General features: G+C 58.9%; 1 protein-coding gene across 3 annotated transcripts; it reads right to left on the bottom strand.

The window, feature by feature from the left end:
- Positions 1-3,614: 3,614 nt before the first annotated feature.
- Positions 3,615-14,311, bottom strand: PHLDA3 (pleckstrin homology like domain family A member 3). Of its 3 annotated transcripts, none has more exons than XM_029229574.1 (2): positions 13,841-14,311; positions 3,615-4,275 (listed from the first exon to the last, which is right to left on the bottom strand). In XM_029229574.1, exon 1 carries the CDS (start codon positions 14,270-14,272, stop codon positions 13,901-13,903), a length of 372 nt encoding a protein of 123 aa, XP_029085407.1. In that variant the 5' UTR covers positions 14,273-14,311; the 3' UTR covers positions 3,615-4,275; positions 13,841-13,900. The 3 variants fall into 3 exon arrangements, with proteins under 3 accessions (XP_029085407.1, XP_029085406.1, XP_029085405.1); XM_029229573.1 differs by lacking the exon at positions 3,615-4,275 and adding an exon at positions 9,116-9,270; XM_029229572.1 differs by lacking the exon at positions 3,615-4,275 and adding an exon at positions 11,974-12,531.
- Between the last annotated feature and the right edge of the window lie 9,153 nt (positions 14,312-23,464).

Here is a 23,464-nt window from a genome sequence, read left to right as displayed (position 1 = left end):
GCCCCATGTGCACTGTCTCCGGCCCCGCCCATGACTGCAGCACCGTGTGCGCCAGCCCCGGGATAGCTTCTCATTTACGGCTAAGGCCCCCGAGGCCCAGAGAGGATGCTGAGTCACCTAAGGCCGCACAGATGTTGGGGGCAGTTCAGGCTGAACCCTGGCCCTGGACCCGGGGAGGGTCCTTTCTCACAGCTGCACCCCTTCTTCATGAAGTGCCTGACCGCCTGCGTCGTGGGTTCTCCCCTCCCAGAGGTCGGAAGATGCCCTCAGGCCGCTGTCACCAGCTCAGCTCCGGCCCTGCAATGAGTGCCTGTAGATGGGGACGCCAGGGGGCGCCCCCCTCGCCAGCGCCGGGTGCCCCCCAGCCTGAGCGGTCCAGGAAACGGGAGGAACAATGGGGTGATTGATGCAGGCGCCCTGAAAGACAGATTGTTCAGATGAAGAGCATTCCAGGCTCCCGCCAAACGCCCAGAGTGTGTGGAATTTCAAGGAAAAGCTGAGTAAATGAGAGCTGTCTGGCTGGGACCCTGGCCCCCTCTCCGGGGTGTTGCAGGCTCAGCCTGGGCCCCAGAGGCCGAGCCTGGCCAGGTGGAGGCGGCAGGGGAAGCAGAGGGAAGGTGGAGCCATGGATGGGAGGGGGGCTTCCTCCCCACCCTTCAGATGGCCTGCGCCTCTGGATACACTCAGACAGGCACCCAGGTCCTGTCCCCACAGCAGCGCTGGCGTGAACCCCAGGGTGGCCTCGGGTAGAGCCTTCCACCTCTCTGAACTCTGTTTTCTCATCTGTAAGGTGGGCCTAAGCCTCCCTCCCCTTTGTGCCCAGGGCCATTGTGAGGGCCAAGGAGGAAGGGCTGCACAGCTCAGTATCAGGCCGCTCTCTGGTCAAGGCAGGCCCCCTCGAGCCGCACCAGGACCCAGCCCCTGCCCCTCCAGCTCGCTGCCCAGACCTCCAGGGGACCCGGCCCAGCACCAGTCCCTGGCGTGAGCTCCCAACCTCCTCCAGCCCAGGATCTGAACTTCCGACCACCGCCCAAGGCCAGGGAGGAGGGAGAAGGATCTGGGCTGAGGGAGCACAAGGGTTCCTTGTCCTGCCAGGCAGCCTGGCACCGCCTGTCCTGTCCCCAGAAGGAGTCTCTCTGGGACTATTGTCTTTCTCGTGTGACTCCGGGAAGGGCAGATCAGGGCCATGGGGCCAGGCCGAGCGGCCATGGCCTGCTCACACCGCACGCCTGCCCCTGGAGCGCCGGGGCCACCACAGCACGGGGCCCAGCCAGCACTTCTGTTCCTCGTGGTGGCTCCGCCCCCGGCCCCTCCCCTTCCGAAAACCTCAGCTCCCACCCTGTCTTCACAGCCTCTGTTCCACCCGTGTTCCTTTGCTGCTTTATTAATTGAATTATTTACAGCTCTTACTGGGCACCCAGCAGAGTCCCAGCCCTCATTAGCCTTCAGTAAGATGTAATTATAGCCCAGCCACCCACCTAAGTCACCCAGGCAGGGACGTAAACCCCCATCCTTTACTCTGGCCCGGCTTTCAGTGTTTGTCACTGTTCCTCCTGGCGGCCCTGCTCCCTGGCACCCCCGGCGTCCCCTTGCTGCTCTGCCCCAGCCCGTTCTCGGCCCACAGACCCCAGTTCCGACCCAACATCAGGCAAGTGCTACGTGATTTTGAGCAAATGACCCAAAGTTTCCGGAGTGTGTTTCTTTATCTGCAAAGTGAGAAGGGCTCATCTCTGCTCCAGGCGGTGGGAAGATCAAACACGATGGTAGTTATGAAAGCCCCGTGACACCTGATCACCAGCCACACAGCGGAGAAACCGTCACGATGGTCCACGTGCTAGCAGGCAGCCTCCCCAGACACCTGGAGATGAGGCTGTCCTGGTCCAGCTCCTCGGAGACTAATAATAATGATCCCCGTGGTGGGTAGTTGTCCCAACTTCGCGAAGCATTTTCACATCCTTCAGACCATTATAACTTTCCCAGTGGATCCAGCGACAGAGAGGTGGGGAGGGAAAATGATTTGGGACAGCTGGAGACCTTCAGCATCACCTGGGTCATCTCTACAGGATTTACTGTCTGCCAGAGATGCACATCCAGCTCCCTAGACACACACTGGTGAGGGAGGACTGAGCCAACAGATCTCAGCTGCCCCACTCTGGGTCCAGGATGGGTCCTTCCAGCCGGTTCACAGTTCCTCCCAGGGCCCGACAGAGTTCAGTCCTGAACAAAGGCCTTCTGGGTGCTGGTGGTGACCGAAGAGGAGGCGCATGTGCCCCGGGCACACCCTTCCTGCCAGGGTCCCCGCCAGCCGCGCCCGCACCCTTCCTGGCTTCTGGCAGGGTGGGCAGCTTTAAGTCCCTCAGGAAACAGCACTGGGGCCGTCTGCCAGCATCGCATGCGTGAGCAGAGGCCCAGGCCCAGGGAGCCATCAGCAGGCCTGGGGAGGGTTACGTCCACAGGATGTGCCTGGGACCCAGGTGTTCCCGTGGGCGTGGGCGGTCTGGGGCGGGTACTTAACAGCCTCCGCCTCTGCCGGGCTACCTCACCTGCCCTGGGGAGAGATGCTGCTCTCGGGGAAAGGAAAAGAAGAGCCCGGCTCTGCAGCCAGGCCTCCCCCGCAGGTGCCAGGGGAGGTGGGGGGCAGCCAGCAGGGAGATGCCAGGACAGGAAGGCAGGGCTGGCCCTGTCTGTCCCAACCTCCCTTCATGTGAGGACAGCCGTTGGCAGCAGGGAAGTCGGTCTGGGAGTTCAGACTCCGGGCCTCACTTGCTGGGTGAGAGTACGATGCTAAGAATATGAGAATATGCTCTGTGCCTCAGTTTCTTCCCTCCTGGGCACACCCTCCAGGCAGGCTTAATGATAGCCCCCCAAAATGTCCACATTCTAAGCCCTGGAACCTGTGAATATTACCGTACATGGCAAAGACCTTGCAAATATGACCGCGTTAGGGATCTTGAGATGCGGAGGTGACCCTGGATTATCCGGGTGGGCTGTAAAAGTTGTCATGTGTCTGTAAGAAGAGGTACACAGAGGTACACAGGCAGAGGAGGAGGGGGCAATGTGACCACAGAGGCAGAGGCTGCAGTGATGGGGCCACAAGCCGAAGGACCCTTGGAACCCCAGAAGCTGGAAGAGGCAGGGGCTGATTCTTGTCCGTAGGCTTGTCCGAAGTACAGCCCTGCTGACACCCTGACTCCAGCCCGGCACCAGCCCCATGCTGATTTCGGATGTCTGGTCTCCAGAGCTGTGAAAGAAGGGACTTCTGTTGTTTCAAGCCACCACATGTGTGGTCGCTTGTCACGCCAGCCACAGGAGGCTGTTGGTTGCGTCCTCCTTGCCTGGTGGCACGAGGAGTCCGGTGCCTGGTCTGGCTCCCAGCAAAGTAGCTCGTCTTCTCTGCTGTGCTGGAGAACATCTTTTTCAAGGAGTTTGCCTTCTCCGCCATACGGATAATGCTTTTAAATGGCCAAGGACATTGTTCCGGCCTGGAAACATTCCAGGGTGTCCTGGGCTAAACAGGCGGGCGAGAGAAGGTGCGCTGCCCACGTGGGAGACAACAGACCTGCCCCTCCTCACCCCCAGGCCCCAGCCTCCTCACGCGGCCCCCAGGACCACTGGACCGAGCCCTGAGCATCCGCTCAGGAGATTCTAGACTCTCAGGCACTAGGCAAACACTGAACTCTCCCTGTGAGCCAAGCACAGGGCCAGCCCAGAGAAGAAAGGCACCAAGAGCGTGGTCCCCGCCCCGGGGCGGGAGGGTGGAGGCAGACAAGCAGGCCGAGGCTACGGCAGTGAGTGTGTGAAGAGCCGGGCGAGAAGAGGGTCCTGACGATAGCATCTGCTTTGTTACCCGTTGCCGAGCGACAGATCCTCACAGGCTCGTGGTGTAGACAACACAGTGCATCACCTCACAGCCTCTAAGGGCCAGGGATCCGGGCGTGCCCCCGGGCCTTCTGCTCTGGGGTCTCACAGACAGCAATCAAGTTGTCGGCCAGGAGGGGGTGTCGTCTCAAGGTCTGACCAGGAGGGACCTGCTTCCAAACTCACATGGTCGCTGGTGGGACCCAGGTCCTCCCTGCGGGCCGTTGGTCAAAGGCCACTCTCAGTCCTGCCGCGTGGGCCCATCCAACACGGACGTTTCCTTCGTCGAAAGGAGGCAGGGAGAGCACCGCGATGAGTGAGATGGGCGCCAGCGTCTTACGTGGCCCTAATTGCAGACGTGACAACCCGTCCACTCACCAGGCCAGTCGCTCTCGAGGGGCGGGGTCCACGCAAGCCCTGCAGGGGGCGGAGACAATGGGGGCTGCTTAGGGTCTGCCTGCCACCGGGACTCCCAAACTGGGTCTCAGAGGAACAGCGGGGACCAGCGAGGTCAGCGGGAGCGCGGGGCTCAGGAAGAACATGGTGGTCGACTGAGAAACCAGAGCAGAAGGGCTTCCGGGCAGAGAGCAGAGCTCAGGGAACCCACACCCGCCCGAGTGCGGCCCAGGAGTTGACGTTTTACTATGTGCCCACTTGTGTGTCCTGACCTTATTTATTTGCAGTGTTCCTGGAGAAAGAGAGGATTATTGCTCTGTCTCCATCTGTGAAAACCTGCTCTGTCTCCATCTGTGAAAACCGACCCCAGGCAGTAAGAGTGTGGCCGAGGCCAACTGCCCATGTGGACCCCCTTCTGCAGGGCGTATTTGATAAAGATGGAATCTGGCAAAGAAAAGCACAGGCAAGCACCAGTCTGAGGGAGACACAGGAAGTGGAAGAATGAGGTCGCCCTTGCAGCCAGGACCCCGGCCTCTGAGGCTAAGTGAACTCATGGGAGCTCGCAGTGTGTGTGTGTGTGTGTGTGTGTGTGTGTAAGACACCACTCAGCAGACTCCACTCACTAAATCTCCACCAGGCGCCTGGGCCCCAAGCCCCGAGGCCCGCACAGCAGCCCTGTGTTACCTGCACCCCAAGAGCTTCTCCCCCAGCCCAAGATTCACCACGTCATCTATCAGGAAATAGTCCAATATCACAGGCTGTTGTGATAACACAGCAAGATCACATCTGAAGGTTCCTGGAGACTCAGAGGCCTGGGTAGAAACACAGGGTGATGACAAAGATTAGAGGACGGGGGAGGGGTCTTCCAGAGACCCTGCTGGGAGGGGACTTGCTGGAGAAACAGACCATTGCGGCTGGACCCACGGGAGGGGGGAATGCGCGTTGTCACTCGTGGTTTGGAAGTGGGGAAAGCATGGGGTCTGACGTCTCCCTTTGCACAAATAGTTGAAAGCTCCAAACGGCTGCCCCGACCACCCCAGTCGAGTATAACTAATTGCTGGTGTTCGAACCGCTTTCTGAGCTCCGTTTGTCCTTTTATCCGTCTTCGTTAGCGCGGAGGCCCACCTCCCTCGCCACAGGGCGTCAGCCAAGGCTCCCAGGGCTGGCCTGGGTCCCATTCTGCCCTCTCCTCTGGGTTTGGTGGGCGACAGGCTCTGGGAACTCAGGCGTGGTGGGTAACCTGCCCTCCCTTCCCGGGCAGGGGGACAGGCGTGCATGTGCGTGTGCATGCGTGTGTGCGTGTGTGTGCAGGGCTCTGGGCCACTGGAGCGCAGCCCGGTTAGCGGTGCCGGTGGAGATCGTGGCGGCGCAGCTCAGTCTAATGACAAGGAATCTTGACAGATACTGACCTGCTGTCTCTCTCCAGCCTCCTTCTAACCAAGGGGGCCCCAGGGGCAGTGGGAAGGGCCTGGGTCCCCCCACCCTGGGCCCCTGCTTCCACTCTTCCTGGTGGCACTTCTTCGTCTGGACGGGAGGTAAGTCTGGCAGAGCCTGTGTGTAATTTAGGCTGCACCCCGAGGGCTCGATGTTGGTCCTGAGTATGTTAGTTACACGTGGCTTCCCCCCACATGGGGATCAGGTGGGCAAGGTCGCGGGGAGGATTTCTACGCGGCTGTGCTCACAGACGGCCGTGTGCACCATCTGTGTGCTGTGTCCTTTACAGGCACTCTCTCCACCACGTCTCACAGTGATCCAGGAAGTAGACCATATCGTCTCCGTTTTAATGGGAGCCAAGTAGCGTGGCCAAAAAGACACGGCCTCGCGGCTATGATTAGCGCTTTGGTGGTCAGCGGCCACCTGCACACCTGCTCGTGGGTGACCTGAGTCACTGCCCACACGGGCATTTCCTAAACGGCTGCTGTCTCACCACCATCTCCCCGACCCCTCCCAGTCCCCCCACGGCTCCCCACACCCATCTCCCTCCCCCCAGGTCTCCCTCCTCTGCGACCACCAGCCCTTCTGAAGCAGCTCACCGGCACCCACCCTGCTCTCCAGCGGGCCCAGCCATGCCGCTCTGAGAAGTCTCCTAAAGAATCTGCATGATGGCACTTATATGAGGACTCTAAAAAATACAACAAACTAGCGATATAACACAGAAGAAGCAGACTCACAGATACAGAGAACAAACTAGTGGTTACCATGGGGGAGAGGGAAGGTAAGGGCAAAATAGGGGGAGAGGAGTAAGAGGTACAAACTACTATGTATAAAATAAATAAGCTGCACGGACACAGTGTACAACACGGGGAATATAGCCAATATTTTATAATAACTTTAAATAGATATTGTGAATCCTATGTTGTACATCTGTAACATATAATATTGCACATCAACTATACTTTGATTTTTAAAAAAATAAAACTTAAATTAAAAAAAGAATTATTTTTTAAAAAAATCCAGAGACAGAGATTTAAATATTTCTTTTTTTATATATAAATTTATTTTATTTTTATTTACTTATTATTTTTGGCTGTGTTGGGTCTTCGTTGCTACGCGCGGGCTTTTCTCTAGTTGCAGCGAGCAGGGGCCACTCTTCGTTGCAGTGCACGGGCTTCTCACTGCGGTGGCTTCTCTTAATGCGGAGCACGGGCTCTAGGTGCACGGGCTTCAGGAGTTGTGGCTCGCGGGCTCTAGAGCGCAGGCTCAGTAATTGTGGCGCACGGGCTTATGTGCTCCATGGCACGTGGGATCTTCCCGGACCAGGGCTCAAATGTCCCCTGCACTGGCAGGCGGATTCTTAACCACTGCGCCACCAGGGAAGCCCCAGACACAGAGATTTAAATAGGCAAACGTTCGTTGCAGCCTTATATATAACAAAGAAAAATCAAAAAAACATGGGGATCCAACGAATGAGGGATTGAATGTCAAATAAATAATATAAACATAATAGAATAATATACAGGCATTAAAATATTTAATGTCAGGCTTCCCTGGTGGCGCAGTGGTTGAGAGTCCGCCTGCCGATGCAGGGGACACGGGTTCGTGCCCCGGTCTGGGAAGATCCCACATGCCGCGGAGCGGCTGGGCCCGTGAGCCATGGCCGCTGAGCCTGCGCGTCCGGAGTCTGTGCTCCGCAACGGGAGAGGCCACAGCAGTGAAAGGCCCGTGTAACGCAAAAAAAAAAAAAAGAAAAAAAAAAAGAAAAAAAAATTTAATGTCATGGCCTCATAACACAATATATTAATACATAAAAAAATCAAGATATAATACACATAATGGCCCATGTGTGAAAATAATTACATATTACAAATCATATATAATTATATATTACGTATATATTTGCATAGGAGTAAATGTAGAAGGAAATATACCAAAATGCTAGCAAAGATTATCTCAAAGATGGGAACACAGAGATGATATTTGCTTCCCTCTTTATAATTTTCTGTCCTTTCACATTTTTCTCCAATGTAATAAAATAAAGGGGTGTGTGTGTAAGAACAGCGGCTTTGAGATGGGCTCCCCCCTGCCTGGAGAGAAAAGCAGAGATCACGGCGGGGGGCTCCAAGTCAGCCACCTCCTCTGTGCTCACCTGTTGTGCTCCCAGGCTCTGTGCCACCTCACCTTTTCCAGCCCTGTCAACTCTGCCCAGGCCAGGTCTTCCCCTCTGCGTTCCCCGCTCCCTGAGAGTCAGACCCCTAACCCCCTTGGAAGGCCCACCGGAAACATTCCCTGCATCCCGTCCCACTCCCAGAGCTCTGCCCCCACCGCACAGCCCTCCTCCCTGTTCAGTCCGCCTGCTCTGGCTCCAGTACCTGGCAGGTGGCGCAGGCTCGGCACTGGTGCAGCAGGTGTGGAGCTGATTGGAGAGCCCGGAGGACACTTGGTTCTCCTTCCTCCCTGCAGCCGGGACCTGACCATCCTCTGAGGACGGCAGGAAAGTCTGCTGGCGCCAGCGTAGGGGCCAGAGGAGCCCATGGGCCAACGCACAGTAGCCTGGGACTCTACGTGGTCCCTTCTCAGGGCAGAGGGCTGTGGGCGGAGCTGACTGCTGAGATGGGGAGGGTGGGAGAAGCCGGGCTTCCTGACCCTGGGCAGGGCTGGGAGGGGGGTGACCAACAGTCCCAGAGTGCCCAGGAGTGAGGGGCTTCTGGGGACACGGAGCTTTCAGTGCTAAAACCAGGAGAGTCCCAGGCAAGCTGGGATGGTTGGTCGCCCCAGCAGGGGGTGAGCCCTTCCTGTGGGGCTCTGGGACCAGGGTGCTGCCACACGGGGTCACGTCTGCTGAGCCCAGAGCCCTTGTCCCTGCAGGATGGGGTCCCTGTACCCAGGTGATGAGACAAACAGCATTTGGGCCAACACAGGACCGGCACTGTCCCCAGCGTTCTCATGCCCCTCCCCCGACCCGGGGTCCCTCCGTTTTTGCAGGGGATCCTGCCCAAGCCTTGACCCTGTGGGCACCCACAGATCCTCCCAACCCGGGGACACCTCCCTGTGTCTCCTCCTGTTTCAAGGCCTGGCTGCAGTCACCCCTCCACCCCTGCAGCCTCCTCCACCTGAGTCTGTGGAGGGTCCCTTCTGGCCCTCACGCGGCCCCCAGGCTTCACTGCGTACTCTCAGTGCCCGCCTGTGAGCTCCCTTCTCCCAGGAAATCGCGGGCAAACTCACTCTGTCACTCTCCCGCTCATCCTGGGAGAAGTACTCGTCTGGTGTGGGTTCAGAGAACACATCTAGAGGCCCACTGCCCAGTTGAATCCTGGCTCCTCCGCCAGTTAGCCGCTGTGTGACTCCTAACAAGTCACATAACCTCTCTGGGCCTCAGTTTCTGAATGTAAAACCTAATCCACAACCTCAGCGGCTGGACGTTCCACGACTCCCCTGTGCCCACGGAGCAAGCTCGGTTACCGTTTGCCATCGTGATGATGAATCTCCTGCCTTGTCCCAGGAACTCAGAGGCAGCAGGAACATAGTGACGGGAGTGACCGACTGTCGCCAGGCAGCGTGGTGACGGGAGAGCCGTGGCTGAGGAGCAGAGAGCAGTTCCTTGGCCTGGACTGAGCAGGGAGGCTCCCCATGGCGGGGTTGTGGGGTGAGCAAATTCCCCCAGCTAGTCCTGGGACCTGGCGCTTCCCATGCAGGGGCGCTGGCTGGGGACTGTGGGGACGGACACTGGAAAGAGCCCTGACCTCGGAGGGCACACTTCCTGGGAGCTGGGACTTCCTTCCTGTGCATCGGGGAAACCTCGGGAGGTTTTAATCGGAAGGATGAACTGCGTCCTGGGCGGGACACTCAGGTGGCTGGGAGGAGGTCAGCCCGGGCTCCCAGTACAGCCTCCTGGCAGCTCTGCGCACAGCGAATCACAGAGTCTTGCCGGGGTCCCTGCACCTGGCCGCCAAGATGCCTCTACACCCCAGCTTCCGGGAAAGGCCAGACTCCAGGGTCACGGGCGCGATGCCCGCTCCCTCCTGCGGTAGACCCTCTGCTTCCGGCAGCTCTTTGCACTCGTCCCCATTCCCTGCAACAGGCTGGCTCTTGCCAAAGCCTCAGCTCCCAGCCCAGCTCACCTGACTAGAGCCAGCCGGGCCCTTCTCCCCCGCCTCCCCACCCGGCCTCAGTGGATTCCCAGCTGCCGCCAGGCTGGGACTTGCCCCGTCTCATTTTCCCATTGATGACTCAGAGATCGGGCAGGGGTGGAAGGCAAATGGAAAGAGGCAAATGGAAAGATGGTGGCGACTGCCCCGCCCTGGCCTCACGGCGGGGCCCCAACTGAGTGAAGTTTTTCCATCTTGTGCATGTCCGCTGGCACTGTTGGGGCCTCTGTGCCCCCAGGAGACCTTGACCTTGCTCTGTGGTCCGGCCGAGCACTCCTGGGGTGAGGGCCCGTGGTCCTTGTCCCAAACTCAGCTGCCAGAGTGGCGAGGACACCCCTGATCCCAGGAAGCAGAGAGACACCCCAGAGAGGCTACGTATCTTTTAAAAAATGAAACTCACTACACAAGCCCCGATCCCCGTGCTGTGAGATCTTGGCGCCTCCAAGCAGCTACAGGGCTCGAGCGATTATCCCCATCCCAACACCCGCCACCGGCACTAGTGTCTGCTGAGAGTCTGTTCGAGGGTCGGTGCTGGGGGTCCTACAGCAGCTCCCCCTTCACAGGGGCTGGGACCTCCTAGCAAGGGGAGCAGCTGAAGCTGGGTTTGGATAGGAACCAAAGCATACTTGGAACCAACGGGCTGGCTGTTCCCAAAAAGCAGGGAGGGCCGGGAGTTGGGAGCCCGCTCTCCCCCTGCACTGTGTGTGCCCCCACAGACATCCCACACTGGCTGTGCCCCCTGCTGTCCTGAGCTGCCAAGCTCCGGAACCACCCCTGCAGGCTCCGCTGAGGGCAGGACAGTGCCGCGCGGAAGGACACCGCCTGTGCCGCTAACACCCCTCTACCGGCACAGCCGGCACTTCCTCGCCCTGGGCTCTGGCTCAGATCAGGTGTTTCTTCATCTCTGCGCCCCAGCGCCCAGCGCAGCACCTGGCTGCAAGAGGCATTGGCATGTCTGCTGGATGAGTGTGTCCTGCACCCCGATTCCACCTGCGCACAAACACGCCCCCGTGTCTGAGTGTCTGGACGCTTCCCTGAATCCTCACCATCACCATCACCAAAGTCACCTTTGGGCTCGATGGAAAGAGCAAGGATTCTATTTTATTTTTATTTATTTATTTATTTAGGATTCTAGTTTAGAGGCTGCCGTTTTAGAGCAGGATGGAGAAGCTAAGCCTCTCATGTAGCTTGAATCAAGGAAACAGTGGCAGACACCATGCTCTCCCCACACATATATACAAGAGCTGCCAGCCTCCCCACCTTTCTCCCAAAGCTCATGGCAGACATCACCAATTGATCACAGCACCCTAGCTGGCACGGACGGTGATGCTTATTTGCCATCATGGGCTGGGTATGCAGCCTAAGGAGATCATAAATGAGATATCTGTAAAAATTCCTTGGTAACTTGTAAGTTCTCATTTGATTGTAAGATGTAGTTCACATATCAGATAAGCAAGAAGCTTCAGAGGACTCTGAGGGACGGGGACAAAGGACAGAGATCGTGATCGGACAGGAGGAGGAATCTGATGCGGAACGAACAGGTTGGAAGCACTGAGGGACCCCGCCTTGTTGCAGGGGACATTCAGCCTCCCTGCCCCTGCCAAGCAGCCACCGCTTGGCAACAGGGGAGGCCGGACGTGGGTTACCCGATCGGCAGTTTCTGTGTCACCGAGGACAGCTGTGTCTCTGTACCTCGGTTTCCCCACTACTGAAATTATTCCTTTTCAACCATCCCGTAGAGAAGACTTAACGGTGTTAATGTACAAGGCGAAGTGTGTAAATGACAGAGACAGGCCCTACCCAGAATGCAGAGCCGCCCCCCCAGGAGAGCAGGCAGAGGGGCGTCTCTCGAGACCGAGTGGGCCCGTGCAGGCCTCATGGCCCCTCCCCTAGGACCTACGAGTCCATGTTCCCTGGGTTGCAGGGTCTCTCTCTCCCCAGGCTGGAGACTGCAGGATGGGGTGTGGACTGGGAAAGTGGGGTGAGGACAGATGCTCCAAGCACCAGGTCTTAGCGGCGGGCAAAGAATTCCACTCAGCAAGCGAACAGTGTGGTCACTGCCCTTTGCAGGGCATTTGCATTTGTGGACGGGTGTGAAATGGTAATGGCTGACCCCCCCACCCCCCCACCACCTCCAGGCCTAGTACCGCAGTGGGGGAAGAGGGGAAGGAGGGGGAAAGAACTGTGCAAAGAGAGGCCTGGATGGGTGGGGGTCCCAGAAGGACCCAAGCAGCAGATGACCCCCAGGTGTGGGCCTCAGACCCATCAGCTACCCCCGCCAAAGTAAATCCGGAGGCGAGCCCAGGTGGTTCCTCTTCTGAGCGCCAGCCCGGCCTCCCGAGTCCTGGGGCGCTGGCTCGGCGCCCCCGGGGGACTGCCTTTCTCCGGGCACGGCACCAAGCCGGGGGGCCGGTTAGCAGTCTGCAGCAGAGACGCAGGGCCGTGGCGGGAGGGGGCTTGGATGGCAGCTCTCCACCACGATCTCGGAGGCCAGGCCGGTGGCCGGAAGGTCCTGAGCGGGAGTCTGAGTACCCGGGGGCTCCGTGTTCATCCTCAGCCCCTCGGGGCCTCTGACCTGCTACCCGGCCCCGGCCGCCCCTAATACGCTCCAACGCCTCCTCCACGCGTCCACGGCCTCTGCCTCACCGAACGGAGCACAGTCACACCCCGCGAGCCAAAGGGGGCATGGAAGCTGGCAAGAAAGAACAGCAGTCAGGGCAGGGCACACACGGGGGCGGCGAGTATCCACAGGAGCTGTTTGTACCAGAGCTTCCCAACCTGCTCCCAACGTTTTCAGGAGAGAACAGCATTTGTCCAACACCCTGTCATCACTGCAGGAAGCTGTTCCTCCCGGCCTCTGAGGCCTGGGGGATCAAAGAGGATCAGCTCTAAGGACAGAAGGTCTGCCTCCTGCCTGGCCTCTCAGTGACCCCGCACTGCCCCACGAGAGGCACTTAACAGGAGGGCCGACCACCAGGCTCAATGGACCCGGCCTGGCGAGGTGAGAAGCTGCAGGACAGGGAGAGTCACGAGGGTGGTGGTAGTGGGGTGAGGGGCATACAGGTTTCCAGGGGAGAAACGACACCTAGATCCTTCCTCAACCTGCGCCCGGTTCCCCCGGGAGGGGGCGGCATCTGGGGAAGACGGCACAGGGCCAGGAGCCACAGTTTCTAGGTTCTATTCCTGGTCCCTCCCCTGAGCCTTGCTGACCACAAACCCGCCCCCACCCCCTCCTCCAGCTTCCCTTCTCGGCCCAGCCAGCATGGCGGGCACTCTGGGGCAGGTGGACAGGCCCACCCTCTTTGGCATCAGTGGCCTGGCCTGCACACCCCACAAATCTCCTGGTTTCCCAACAGCTCAGCCCCAGGACCCAAAACCCACCACTGAGAACAGGTAGTGGAGCTCCCAGGACCGGCCCAGCTCCCACCAAGGTCCCACCTTGGGAGCTACGACTCCTGGGTTCTGGCCCCAACCCTGAGAACCCTGCCACTGAGGGAGGCCGTCTTCCTGCCTCAATCCCACCGTCAAGCTCCAGGACGAGCGTCATTGCAGCAGAAAGGGGTTGGGGGGCAAGCTCATCCCCCCTCCGCCCTCCCCAGCTCCCTGAAAGCCACAGCCCAGGAGCCCTGCCTTGGTGGGGGTGGAGGCCCAGCCGCCTGAAGGTCTGTTCTGCTAGCCTCTTCCACCTGAGTCAGGGCAGAACCAACCTGGGGGGGGGCGGTGCGCATCCTGCCCACCCTCCTCTCAGGCACTGCGGGCACATTCAGGACCCCTGCCCGGCGCCCCAGGGGGAAGGCCGGCTCTTGGCCCCAGGCCCAGGCACCCAGGGTCGACTCCTGGGCTTTCCCTCCCCATTGGCCCTACGACGGCCAGCTTTGAGAGGGCATGCTGGGGGGGGGGGGGTGGGGGGGGGGCCGGGCGGGCATTTCCTCCGTAGGGGAAAGAGGAGAGAGGAGACGGGAGGGCAAGAGGAAAGAAAGGCTCAGACCCCAAGAACTCACCTGGCACGACCCACGACACCGCGTCCATGGCCGCGGGAAGCGAAGACGTTAGCCTGCGGTCTAGGACACGAGGGTCCCGGTCCCGAGGCTCTGCCGGGCGCGCACGGTCTGGATGGCCTGCTGGTTCTTGAACTTGACCAGGCCCAGGGTGATCTGCGCGTTCCAGCCGGGGTCCTCGGGCGGGCAGCGGAAGTCGATCTCGCCGCCGCCCTCGGTCACCAGCGTGAAGTAGATGTGGCGCCCGGTGCTCTCCACGCACTCCACGGCTTTGATGCGGGCGAAGCTGAGCTCCTTGGGCCGGCCGCCCGCGCCCTTGGCCTCGAAGAGCTGCAGCCCGCGCTCGGTGAGCACGCAGCGCTTGCGCTTCCACTGCTGCAGCAGCCCGCCGCTGCGCTTCTCCAACACGCCCTCCCGGAGCACGGCCGCCGTCATGGGCGCGCGCGGGGCCGGGGCCGCGGCGCGCCCCGCCGGTTCTCCCTGCGGCCCGGCCGGCGCGCCCGGTGCCTCCCGCGCCGGGCTTCGGCCCCCGCCGCTGCTCCGCGCCCTCTCGCCCGCTCTCGCCCGTTCGCCCGCTCGCTCCCCGGGCCGTCTGCGCGTCGGGCGGCAGCTCGCGGGATGTGCCCTCACATGTCCCGCGCCCGCCTCCCGCCTCCTGCGCCGAGCATTCCTGCCCGGCCGGCCCTCCCCTCTCCTCCCCTCCCCTTCGCTCCTCTCCCCTGCGCTCCCGGGGGCGGGGCGCCTTCAGGCCTCCTGTCTGCCGTTTCTGGGGACCACAGCTCCTCCAGGCCTTGGACTCGGGGGGGATAGTGAGGGGGAGGAGGAGGGGCGTCTTCCAGACGTGAGGGGGTCGCTGCTTGTGGGGGAGGGGGGGTTGTTCCGTGGTCGCGCACTGGCACCGGTTGGGACTCGCACGGGATGGGGATTGCCAGACAGCTGCTGGAGCTTCCCAGGCCGCGGCAGTCCTGGCCCCCAGCCTCTGCCCCCTCTCTTGCTTGACCAGCTCCCCCTTGGCGTTGCGCAATCAGAAAAATGAGGCCGATCCTGGGGTTGGGGCGGGGGAAAGGGGGGATCAAGCCGAAGTTGGGTTCCTCCCCCATCTGCAGGTTTTTCGGTTTGGGCCCCAGACAGGCTGCCCACAGCTGTCTCTGCTTGGACGACCCACTGTCCTGAGCCTGCCCCCATCCAGTGCGGCGGAGGAGAGCAGGACCTTGAGGTCCCTCGGCCTCCCCTCCCCGCAGTGGAGGAGGAGGGGCCCGCCCCCCACGGACCACCTGGCAATGGCACTGCCTGTGTCCTGGGCACACACTGGAGGGGCCTGCAGTTCAGCCCACCTAGACCGTGCCTGGTGGAGTCAGCCCCAGGCCAAGCGCGACCTGTTGCTTCCCCTCCGCAGATTCAATCAACCTCCCTCCATCCTGCACCGCACCCCCCAAGAAGGGACTTTTCCCCGGATGCTGAGCTGAAGACGGAGGGAGGGGACGGGAAGAAGGCTCCCCTCCCTTTTCTGCCTGGAGAGTGTGGTGTAAAGATACCAGCTCTGTAGAGTTGGGTTCCAGCCTCAACTCCTCCGCCTTGGTGGCTGTGTCCCGCCCACCTCGGGCAACTTCATCATCCTTCAGTTTCCTCGTCTGTCAAATGAGAGGATTAATTGATTCTTATCTCACGAGCTCTAGTGAGTAAGTTAGATTACATTTGTGAAAAGCCCAGGACAGAGCCTGGTAACTCTCAGAGTCTCAAGAAATGTTATTCCAGGGAATTCCCTGGTGGTCCAGTGGTTAGGACTCCGAGCTTTCACTGCTGAGGGCTCCAGTCCGGGAACTAAGATTCCACAAGCCGTGAGGCACAGCCAGATAAATAAATAAATAATTGAAAAAAAGAATTATTCCACCCCTTCCCCCAGTTTTACTGACTTTAGATGACGATGAGGACCCCGGCCCTGCACTGGGAGACAGCTCCCTGGGTCCTAATGCCGCCCCATCTTGGTCAGCTCCTCCAGGACTTCCCATTTCTTAGGGACCTATTCATATACATGTTAATAATAGCTTATTATGGGAATAATGATTTGTAATAATGACAGTAATAAGACCTCTTTGTACTCTCACCCTGTGTTTCCACCCTCCTGCCCAGTGATGTGGAGCCTAACGGGCACAGAGAGGGTCCAGTGTGGAGGGGGAGGGCGCCCTCCCCGGCAGCACCCAAGTCAGGAGCTCTCATCTTCCCACCCACAGCTCTGCAGCCCGTGTGCTGCAGGAGACACACGCGTACACATGCGTGCATGTGCACGTGGGCCAGCTAACCCCCTAACTCCCAGAAGGCCCCTCCACCGGAGGGAGTGGTCAGGCCATGAGAGAAGAGAGGCAACCAAGATAGACAGCTCCAGAGGGCGGCAGTGGAGGGGGCTCGAGGGGCCCGCAGCCCTGCCTTAGGGACCCCCAAGGTCTCAGCCTGCCCACCAACCATGCCCTCCTGTGGCCCTCCCTCCAGCCTCCAACACCCACGCCCCCCACTCCATCCCTCCATAGGCATCTCCTGAGTGCACCAACCCAGCACAGTCCTGCATGATCCAGAATCCTACTGAGGAAACAGGGCTCCAGACCAACTCTGTTCCTAACTGTTTTATCGCTGTCGTTTCCTCCTCCTCCGGGCCTGGGACACATTGGTGCTCTCTCCAGACCCAGGTGAATTCACAAACGTATGGGCTTGGAAAGTTTACAGAGAGCTCTCACGTGTTTTTGAGTCTCGTGGCAGATGAGATCAGAGAGGCCGAGCAACCTAGATGAGGTCACACAGCTTTGTAAATGGCAAAGCTGGGATGAGATTGCGTGGTGGCTGAGAGGACCCAGGATCTTTGGCTGACACCACAGCACCTCTCTGTAAGCATGTGGGTACACAACATTCCTTTTAAACGTGAACCAGCCACCCACACTGTTCCCGTCAGCTTCCTGGCTGGAGGGGTGCCAGGCTTTTGGACACAGGAGAATGGGCCGGGAAAAGACAGAAGCACTGGGTAACGGGGAGGCCATGGGAGGAAATTCAGCAGGGCGTACTCTATTGCTGGAAAGGTTGTTACCAGTTAAATGTCCGGTTCCCAGCCTCACATCCCCCCGGCGTCCTGTGTAGGTCCTTGGAACCTGGGAGTCCTGCCCCCCACCCCACCCCCCGGGGACGAGGGGAGATGGCTCATTCTAAACCTTTCGCCCAGAATGGTATCTGCCTGGTGGCCCCATCTGGGAGAGGCTCAGACTCCAGCTGGATTACTTGAGCCTCAGAAGGATCTAGAGGGGCGGGGTGCAGGGGACTAGTGCCAGGGCATCTGTACCCCACCCCCGGGGAACACCGCCCCTGGGTACCAAGTCCCTGGGTACACTGCCCCTGGGAATGGAGCTCTCACTCAGCCTCTGGGGCTTGGCTGGGGCAGTGCCGAGTCCCAGAGACACTCAGTCAATTCTAGTGGACTTGTTGACTCCACAGGGGACTCTGCTGGGCAGAACCGGGGCTGGCTCTTCCCTCTGCCCCTTGCACCTCCCCCCCAGGGAAGTTGGTCTGCACCGTCAGCCCGTCTGCATCCAGCTGGAATGGGCTGGACTGCAAAATGGCCCCAGGGAGCAGTGGGCTGGAGGTGCTCTCTGAGCCTCCCTAGTGGGGAGTAGGGCGCCCGGTCCACTCCAGGTGGCTGCCTGGGACGGGGTAGAAAGGAAGATGGGAACAGCGTGGGATGGACGGAAGGACGGGGCCCAGAGAGGCTCAAGGAGTAAAATCTCTGCTGTTTTCTACAATGTGTACTTAATCTTATTATAAATTCGCTTTAGTGTTCATTCATTGTGAGGCTCAGTCCATAGAACAAGCACTGAAGATCATCATATTTACAAAGAGAATGTATATTAGCACAGTACAAATTTAAACGGAAGGGAGAATCACCCCTTTGCTTGCAATCCTCCAGAGCCTGAGGCCCCTCGGTGATGCAGCCCTGGGGGGCCTGCCCCTTTCTTCCTGACCTGTACCCCACACCTCCCCCACCTCCAGCCAGTCTCCTCACCAGCCTGCCCACAAGGCCACGGGCTCCTCCCTGCCTGGACCGCTCCTCCCCCAGCATCTCTAGGTTCGTTTCCTTACCTCACACAGCTCTGTACTCAGACATCACCTTCTCAGTGAGGTCGTCCCCACCACCCTGTTTAAATCCCCCCACACACAGTCACACTCACACACACAGTCACAGGCACACATACTGCATCCCCTTCCCTGCTTGACTTTTCTCTATACCACGTGTCACCATCTACAAGTCTTGATATTTCCTTAGTTCCTGTATGTCTCCTCTGCTAGAATGTAGGCTGTATGCCAGCAGGGAGTCTTATCTGTTTCCTTTACTTGTAGATCCAGCACCTAGACTGTTGTCTGGCACACAGGGGGGCCTGAGCACATAAATGCTGAGTGAGTGGATGAAATGGAAACGGAACTGAAAAAAACTGGGAGGAGGAAAAGGGATAACGACGGAGTTCCCCATCCTTTCATTGTCAGGAGTCAATAAACGCTACCTACAGTGAATGAACCAATAAGGAGAGGTCCAGGTATGTTATTTAGAATGATAATAATAACCACCAGATGGTCACACGGGATTTTTAAGGCAGTGAGACTATTCTGTATGATATTGTAATGGTGGATACATGACATTAAGTACACGTGTATTACGTATATTTTTAAAATAAAATAAAATCCCTGGGGCTAGCTAGAAAGCTGGCCTGGCAATTCCCCAGGTGGACACGGCAGGGCCTCCTGGAGTTGGCCGTGGGCACCACAGCAGAGTAGCCCCTGGGCTGGGTGTGCAGCCCCTCCTACCCCTGTGGCTCGCTCGCCCATCCCCCGCCCTGGGAAACACGGGAATCCCCAGGTTCCCCCTAGACCCCTGACAACTGGGATTGGACGGCTCCTCCAGGCTGCCTGGATTGGACTCCCAGGAAGGAAGAGGCCATGCGGTGCAGACAGTGCTTCCAGACTGCAAGGTACAAACAGTTCACCTGGGGAATCTTGTGAATGCAGATTCTGATTCAGTAGGTTTGGGGTGAGACCTGAGATTCTGCTTTTCTAGAAGCTTCCACGGAACATGCTTGGACAGCAAGGGTCTAGAGCAGCGGTTCTCAAGTGTGTCAGCAGCGGCACCTGGGAACTTGTTAGAAATGCAGGTTCCAGGCTCCACCCCGGACCTGCCAAGTCAGAAACTCTGGGTTTGGGGCCTGTGTTGTAACGAGCCTCCAGGTGATTTTGATGTGCCCAAACCATCGGGGTGGAGGACGGAGCACTGAGCCGGGAGACAGGGCCCCAGCTCCATGACACCTGGGACAAGTCTGTCCCCTCTCTGACCTCAGTTTCCTGGTCCCATAAAACGAAGGCTGCCCAGCCCATGTTAGATTTGTAAGAAAGTCTGGCTGGTTTCTGGGGGGATCGGTTGTCTCCCCTTTGGTGAGACGAGAGGAGCATCTCTTCTCCTCCCCTGTCTGCTTTGCAGTCCCAGGTCCCTGAGGTCTGGTAGCTCCCCTCACCTTGATGGGACAGGAAAGTGGGTCTGCTCGCAGTCTGCTTCCCCCCACACCACACACACACACACACACACCACACACGCACATGCACACACACACACGCGCACACACACGCAACCTCAGTCCACAGTTCCTCCCCGCCCTCCTCTCCCTGAGACTTCTCCTGACCTGCCCACACCCCTTTGGTGTAGCGCGCTTAGTTCTAGGGCTTTGGGGTTTCCTCGGATCTCTGTTTTTCTAAAGGGCAACAGAGAAAAAAATGGATCAAGGTTTCAAGTCTCCAGCGATTTGGGTTTTACGGGCACCATTGCAACAGATGGCAACAGGGCACCGCCCAGGCTTGCTCCTGGGCTGGGCTCTCTTGGTGGAAATCCCCTCCCACGCTCAGCCTTTAATCACTTTCCAGCCCAATAACTTTCCTGATTCACCAGGGCTCCCTTTCGTCTCGAGAGCGCCCACTGCCCCCTCTCTGACAGGGCTGAGTCTGGGCTTGAAGGTATTTGCTCCGAGATCGGACTGTGGGTTCAGGTCGGGGCCTGCAGAATTTTCCCTTTTCCCACGTCATCCAAGCATCTGGATGCCCCTGCTCTAGGAGCAAAGGGGCTTCCCTGGAATGACCCTCGTCCTCGGGGACACTGGGTCAAGGGGCAGGACCATCAGAAGAAGCCTGACTGCTGCCCAGGGAACTAGGGGCCTCAGTCAACCCGCGGGCACCAACTGGGCAAACTCGGGCACACAGAATGCTTTCCAGTTCATGGCTTTCTTTGAAGTGCAAGTAATACTTGAATGCACTTTTGCTGTAAAAAATTCAAGACAAGAAAGTATCTTTTTCCACCCCTTCAGTCCCGCAACCTCAGAGACAAGAGTCACTTAGCTTGGCGTCTTCGCTTCCGCACCTTTGCACCTAGAATGGTATCCAGCAGGCTTCTCCTTGGTCATGTGCCAGGCTTGTCCCAGCATTCATAAGTCCCCTTCCAGCTCTGACATTCCCTGCACTGGTGGGTGGCTCTTCCCTCTCCTCCTAAAGGGCAACCATTCATAGGACCTCATTAAAATCACATGGTGGGGGGCTTCCCTGGTGGCGCAGTGGTTGAGAGTCCACCTGCCGGGGGTTTGAGCCCTGGTCCGGGAAGATCCCACATGCCGCGGAGCGGCTGGGCCCGTGAGCCATGGCCGCTGAGCCTGCGCGTCCGGAGCCTGTGCTTCCGCAACAGGAGAGGCCATGGCAGTGAGAGGCCTGCGTACTGCAAAATATATATATAAAATAAAATTAAATCACATGGGATAGCGGCGTGATGGAGGAAAAAGGATGGAGAGAAAGGTCACAATGTCCCCAGGACTTCCTTCTACCTGAGGGGACTGTGGTGCTGGGGTTTCCCTGCTTGCTTTTGAGTTTCATAGCGAGGATTATGAATTTTCACTTGTATTACTTTGATAACTGAGACCTTCCTCTAAGTGCCATTGTCAAGACCAGGCAGAGAAGGCTGTGAGTTGTCCAGCCTGGGACTCGGGTCAAGGAGAAGCTTAGAGATGGCTCAAGGCGGAGGGGCTGAGGAGAGGGAGGGAAGCCCCTAGCATATTCTTGAATATGATCTTCGGGGCGACTGGTGGGAAGGAATGCCAGAGTGAGTCATACTGGGTGTGAATTGTGTTCTGGGACAAGGCAGGGTGAGCAGGGACCTCCCTCACTCCTTCTGTAGGGAGAGGCAACACTGTGTGTGGCCCAGGAGGGAGCCCTTGAACCCTCCCGAGGGGTCAGGCTGAGGTCGCAGAGTAGAAGTGTCAAGGGCCCAGGGCCAGGGGCTTGGCCAGGAGCGGAAAATGCCCACTAAGCGCTTTATTCACCATAACCTGCTTCCGGAATTTTCACGGCCTTGGGGCAAGTCTCCCCAGACCCATAAACAGAACATCAGAGCCGGGCGGGTCCCGGAGCCCAGCTGCTGAGCGTGGTCCTGAGACCAGCAGCATCAGTGCCTCCCTCCCCTGGGAGCCCGAGAGAGGTGCCGGCTCTCAGGCCCCACCCGACAGCGGAACTGGATTCTGCACCTTCGCAAGATCCCCAGGAGCTTCTCAAGCCTGAGCAGCACTTCTCTGGAATTAATTGAGGCGGACGTCTCCATTCACACATGAGAGGTTGACGCCCAGAGGGTGGAGGTGGGCCCAGGGTCACACAGCTAGTTCCAATCTCAGCCCCACCCCTGGGAGTGACTCTTCTGGAGTAAAGGGATAAGATGACCACTTCTCAGTGCTGGTGGAGGGGTCATGTCAGAAACACCCAGACGGGTGCCTGAGTTCACAGGATGTGCTCAGTGAATGTTGGCTGTTGCTACAGTCCCAGCACCGCACCCCACACCTCCCGGCCTGAGGCAGCTTCTTCGCAAGCAGAGTGCCAGGTACCCAGGTGCAGGACCCAGGCCTGGACCCAGCAATCTGCATTTCTATCCTGCTCTACCATTTGACCCTGAGCCTGATCCTAGGCTGCGGTCGGTTTGGTCATTGGTAAATGGCAGTGATGACAGCACCGGCCTCAGAGGACTCTTGTGGGGATTAAATGAGTGAACGCGTTTAAGGACTTCACAGAGGCCATGGCACTAAGTGCACAAGACAAGGAATGAAACCTCCAAAATGTCCAAAAGCGGGAGTCGGGAGGGAGCCGGCCGCAGCAGGGTGGGGTCTTCTCCGAGGGGGTGGCTTCTGCTTTGCCCCTGACCCGGTGCAAGGCCCCAGTCTGCTTCTCCAGCCCTGGGACAGCCCCACCCCGGCCATGTTTCTCCTTCTCAGACGATGAAATGGCCAACAGGGCCCCTCGTGCCTTAGTCGGGAACTCCAGGGAGGCAGGGATGTCTGTCTGCCCCCTGCCCACCCACCCCGGCCCAGGAGCAGACTCAGCGTCTCTGAAGGACTGTCAGCCGAGAGGGTGGGCCTGTCCTGGATGACTCCAGGGGTAGAAACAGCAAGTTCCAGGAGGTCCTCTCCAATCATTAGGTCTGTTCAGAGGCGGCACCAGCTGCCGGATGGGGTGCAGAGCTCAGGCTGGGGGTGGAGGCAGGCGCTGGCCTAGAGGCCGGACTCCTCCTGAGATCCTCCAGCCTAGCTGACCCCGGGCATCAGAATCACCTGAGGGGCTTTGCAAATACAGATTCCCAGGCCCCCCGTGGATGAATCAGACTCTTAGGGGTGGGGCTGAGAATCCAATTTAAAGCCTCCCCCTGTGTTTCTCATGGTGGGGGGCAGGGGGTTAGAGGCACAGCCAGGGGGGAAGGGCAGGGGAGGGGGCCAGGGGGGAGGAAGACAGGGGAGGGGCGCCAGGGACGTGAGGGCAGGGGAGGGGGCAGGGGATGGGGAAGAGGGAGGCAGGGGAGAGGGAAGGGAGAAGGGGGCCAGGGAAGGGGAGGGGCAGGGGCCGGAATCGTCCAGTCGCTGATCCCTGATGGCTCTTCCCCTGCTCCACAGGTCAGCACCTCTAGGTCTGGGAACGAGACCCTGCTCAGTTGCCAGGGGTTTCCTCCCACATCTGAGAGGAGCTCTCACCCCCCACTCTCCCTCTCCCTATCCTCACCCCTCCGGCCATCCTCAGCTACCTCCCCCCAGGATGGACCACGCTTTCCCGTCCTACCCCAAGAGCCCACAGCACGGCCCCTCCCAAAACTGGGCGTTGCTCCCACAGATGCATCTCCTGAAGGGCCCTGGACACCTCGCTCAGCCATCACAGAAATGAGAAGAAATCCCGGAACGGGCAAAGACCCTCGGCCCCTCTTCCTTTGGGTCATTTGGGTTTGGCAGACCACAGGGCCCTACAAGCATGCAAATCCTGAGAGGGAGAAACTCACCTGCGTCCAGAGGTGAGCACACCTACGTGCAGGAAGTGGGGTGCTAGGGACCCTGGGGAACGGGGTTGGGGGGCGCCCACTTCTCGGTCTACCTGCAAGGCGCCTAAGTGCACAAGGCGCCACAAGGTACGCAAGGCGTACCTGCAAGGTACGGCCCCTTCCCACAGCCCCCTCCTCCTCTGGGGCCCCCATGTTACCAAGCAAGGGCTTATGTGCCTACAGCACAGAAAACCAAATTCTGACAGCTGATGTTTGCTGCAAAG

The sequence above is a fragment of the Monodon monoceros genome, unplaced genomic scaffold, assembly GCF_005190385.1.
Source record: "Monodon monoceros isolate NGI ecotype Baffin Bay Population unplaced genomic scaffold, NGI_Narwhal_1 Super_Scaffold_18, whole genome shotgun sequence".
Lineage (NCBI taxonomy): Eukaryota > Metazoa > Chordata > Mammalia > Artiodactyla > Monodontidae > Monodon > Monodon monoceros.
The sequence above is the reverse complement of the archived record's forward strand: the minus strand, read 5'-3'. Positions and strand labels throughout refer to the sequence as shown.

What these genes read in the sequence shown, in the direction of transcription:
- PHLDA3 (XM_029229574.1), bottom strand. Translation starts at nt 14,272, where the DNA reads ATGACGGCGGCCGTGCTCCGGGAGGGCGTGTTGGAGAAGCGCAGCGGC.